General features: G+C 43.8%; 1 protein-coding gene and 1 non-coding gene across 2 annotated transcripts; one reads left to right on the plus strand and one right to left on the minus strand.

Annotated features, from left to right (window-relative positions):
* The first annotated feature begins 841 nt into the window (after positions 1–841).
* Positions 842–3,289, plus strand: LOC100285733 (uncharacterized). Its single transcript, NM_001158624.2, has 2 exons — positions 842–1,398; positions 2,839–3,289. Exons 1-2 carry the CDS (start codon positions 871–873, stop codon positions 3,088–3,090), a joined length of 780 nt encoding a protein of 259 aa, NP_001152096.2. The 5' UTR covers positions 842–870; the 3' UTR covers positions 3,091–3,289.
* On the minus strand, positions 1,625–1,706 carry TRNAS-GCU (transfer RNA serine (anticodon GCU)). The gene has a single exon. It is a non-coding gene; the product is annotated as a tRNA-Ser (tRNA).
* Positions 3,290–3,957: the final 668 nt, after the last annotated feature.

Below are 3,957 nucleotides of genomic sequence, written 5' to 3' on the forward strand. Positions count from 1 at the left end.
TCTGGACGAGTTCAGCAACGTCAAAGTTTTCAAAACCAAAAAACCTTTCATTCAGTTACCGTATATTTGGAAAAGACTTATCTGCAATTCTAAAGAACTATATATGTTACCTAATTTCGTTTGCGGAAATTCTCAGTTCGTTTTTATGGAACCTGAACGTTAGCTGTTCTATTTATGCAGATTATTCTGTTAGATTTTATGCATGTTTGGTTGGCTTTTAAAATTTGCCAACCAAAGATAAATGTGGGAGAGTGACAAATTCTTACACACAAACCAAATAGGGACCAAAAGCTTGGCTTGCCCATGCAACTAAAAATTAGGATATCAACCAATCAAAATCATAACTATCACGTACTCCCTCCGTATCAGATTATAAGTTATTTTAACTTTTTTAAGAAGTCAGTTATCTTAAGGTTTCACCAAATACATAACAAAATATTAACATTTAGCATATCAACTAAGTATCGTTAGATTTTTTTATTGACTATATTTTTAAGTACATCTATTCGATGTTATAAATATTTATGATTATTTTATAATTTTGATGAAATTTGAGATATTTTCCATTAGAAGGTTAATTTAGAACGAAGTGAATACAGAGCAGGCCGGACACGTAAAGCCAACAGCTCTTGCTAGGTCCCTCTTGCACTGAACAAGCAATGGAGACCATGCAATTCAGGGTGAGGCTTCCTATCACTCACTGTATCGCAGATTCACAAGAACGCTGAAGGAGCAGGGGTGGAGTGGACGTGGAAACACCCAACTACCAACCAACCAACCAACCAAGCTTCGAGCCGTCGAGTCGAAGCATCTGGGCCACGCCGCCACAAAAGGAAACGAGAAGACAAGGCCTCCGCGGCTCCGCCCCCGATGCCTCCGCTCCTCACCTCACCCGCCTCCCTCCCCTCCGCCTCCCCTCTCCTCGTCTCCTGTATCGGCGCTCTCCACCGCCCCGGCCCCTTCCTCCACCAGCGCGCCGCCGCCTCGGTCCACTTCCTCGCGCCGCACAGGAAGACCCGACCGCCCCCCGCGATGAGCTGGCTTGGGAAGCTGGGCCTGAGCGGGCTTGGAGGCAGCCCGCGCGCGTCGGAGGCGTCGGCAGCGCTGGCGCAGGGGCCCGACGAGGACCAGCCCGCGCCGGGGAACGAGTTCGCGCAATTCGGCGCCGGCTGCTTCTGGGGCGTGGAGCTCGCGTTCCAGCGCGTGCCGGGAGTCACCCGCACGGAGGTCGGCTACAGCCAGGGCAACATCCACGATCCGACCTACGAGGACGTCTGCACCGGCACCACAAACCACAACGAGGTCGTCCGCGTGCAGTACGACCCGGCCGCCTGCAAGTACGACGACCTCCTCGACACCTTCTGGGCGCGCCACGACCCCACTACTCCCAACCGACAGGTCAGCGATACCCCGACGCTTGATTTTGAGAGAAAATTTTGGGGGTTTTGATGCGAATTTGAGAACAATTTTACGGGGATTCCGAATTAGCCTGCTCTTTCGTTAGGTTCGGCTGTTCGATGGGAGCAGCCCGCAGTAGGGCAAATAGACTCAGTTGCGAACTGACTGCAGGACAAATCTAATAAACTCTGTTGCGAACTGACGAGTGCGAAAAAAAAAACATCTGCGTCGCCTGAGAGATTCGAACTCTCGCGGGGAAACCCCATGTACTTAGCAGGCACACGCCTTAACCACTCGGCCAAAGCGACGTTTCTGATAGATATTGTTGCTTTGCCACTGAACTCTCTTTTTGTTAATGAAGAACAAGAACAAAGGTAGTTCCTGTTCCATAAGTTGAGTACTTCATGTTCTTATGCAGGGTATTGACGGAAAATGCCAAGTAATTCTAATCCTGATCGTACAGTGAGGACTGATGTAGGCTTGTAGCACTACAAGTATAGAACTAAGATTGCCATCGTTGTTGATTGCTGTGGATGTGTAATATGATATCCAGGTTATGACTTGTGAGCACTGTTTCCTGTAGGAGGTACTGCCATTGGACAACCTTCTATGGCTCTCTTGAGTCCAGATCTGTTATATGTAGTTGAATGCAAATCTGCAGCGACACTTAGAATTTGAGAAAATAGTGTTCCATACTAGTTCTAGGAGAGCTATAAGCCTTCAACTTCAGCTTTCACTTCTAGCCCTTGTGTTAAGCTAATAGTAGTGTGGTGCGTGATTAAAAAACTCGATCTGCGGGGGGTTAAGACCGCCCCCATGGCATTACAATTAAGACGAGGGGATTTTTTCATCCTTAGCCTGAAATCATTACAATTAAGGCGAGGGGATTTTTCTCGACCGTAGCCTAAAATTCGCTCCCACGGAGAGTCGGATTTAGGACCTGAGTGTTACTCAAACTACATAACCAACTAAGCCAGAGACCCTTTCGCGTGTGGTGCATGATTGACCTTGAGATTGGCTGCAGTTTCTATTTCTTATCTATCTTTCTAGGGTGTCAGCAACCTATATACTGAATCAATGTGTTTCTAACAGTAATACTGCATTCAACCAGGAGTGGATGCAATATATAGGTATTGATGTCAAGTGACATCAATGATCTCTTAAAGCATTAAACGAACATCTAGAAAAAACAAAAAAATGACATTTATAAATAAGTAATGACGTACATATTATATTAGCAGTGATATAATAGCATTTTTTTTCTAGATCCGCCCCTGCATCCAATTTCTGTGCTAGATAACCTTTTCTTAAGTGTTAATCTGAATGTCTGAGCGTTTGGATCTAGCATTTGAATTTGTCTCTGGATAATCAGCTTAAGCCAATCAATTCTTTCGAGCATGTCTGACAGGAATAAGTTTCTGACTACATACTTGCATGTAGGGCAATGATGTTGGAACACAGTATAGGTCAGGGATATACTACTATAACCCAGAGCAGGAGAAGGCGGCAAGAGAGTCCCTGGAGAAGCAGCAGAAGCTTCTGAACCGGAAGATCGTCACCGAGATCGTTCCAGCGAAGAGGTTCTATAGAGCAGAAGAGTACCATCAGCAGTACCTGGAGAAGGGCGGCCGCTTCGGCTTCGGGCAATCTGCAGCCAAGGGCTGCAATGACCCCATCCGATGCTACGGATGAGCCAAATGGACCTCTACGTGCATGGTGTGAATCGTAACTGAATAAGGGATGCATCAAAGCCAGATTTTATACTGCTTTCCTAGGTTTGTTTTGCCACTATTGAACGGCTGTAAGAGTTTAGCTATATACTACCATGGTACTCCAATCATCGTGTACAAAACCATATTGTATTACATGCAAGTGCGAGTGAGATTTAAGCGTAAACAGATTGTTGTAGAATTCGTACGAATTTTACAGAGCAGAAACAATGGGATGCAGGGATTGCCAGTGATGATGGTGGCATATTTTTTTTAAAATAGTATATTCTACAAACCCTTTTTTTTACAGAGGAAGGGAAATTCTCCGTCTAAGTACTTAGTTTAGGAACTCTATTTTGCCAAAGGATTTCTATTTTTCAATGGAAAATAAACTTTTTTTTTGAAAAATGAAAATCCCTTGGAAAAATAGAATTCCTAAACTAGCCCTACATATATTGCATATTTGCATTAGAGTGTCAATACACGCTCAAAAGCAGGGCACGTATATTAACAGTCAGCATACAATTATGACTGGTAATGGATCACGATTCAAATGTTTCTTCACAATTTGTTTGAGCCTTTAGTTAATTTTAGTTCAAAATTGAATAGAAATATAATCCGATCTTAATCCGATCCAATTCTTAGAGCTTATTATCACCCCTATATACAGCTAGCGACGAACACATAAAACTAAGATTGAGTGTGTAAGATACATATATAGAGACTAATATAAAGCATGAGTTTCCTGTACGCCTCTCTCGGCTTCCCTTGGTAAAATAAGCTAAAATTGTGCAAAATGAGAGTCAATAAAACACACGTTTTTATAATTTACATTCTACACTCAACCATA

Source organism: Zea mays, chromosome 1 (genome assembly GCF_902167145.1).
Source record: "Zea mays cultivar B73 chromosome 1, Zm-B73-REFERENCE-NAM-5.0, whole genome shotgun sequence".
Lineage (NCBI taxonomy): Eukaryota > Viridiplantae > Streptophyta > Magnoliopsida > Poales > Poaceae > Zea > Zea mays.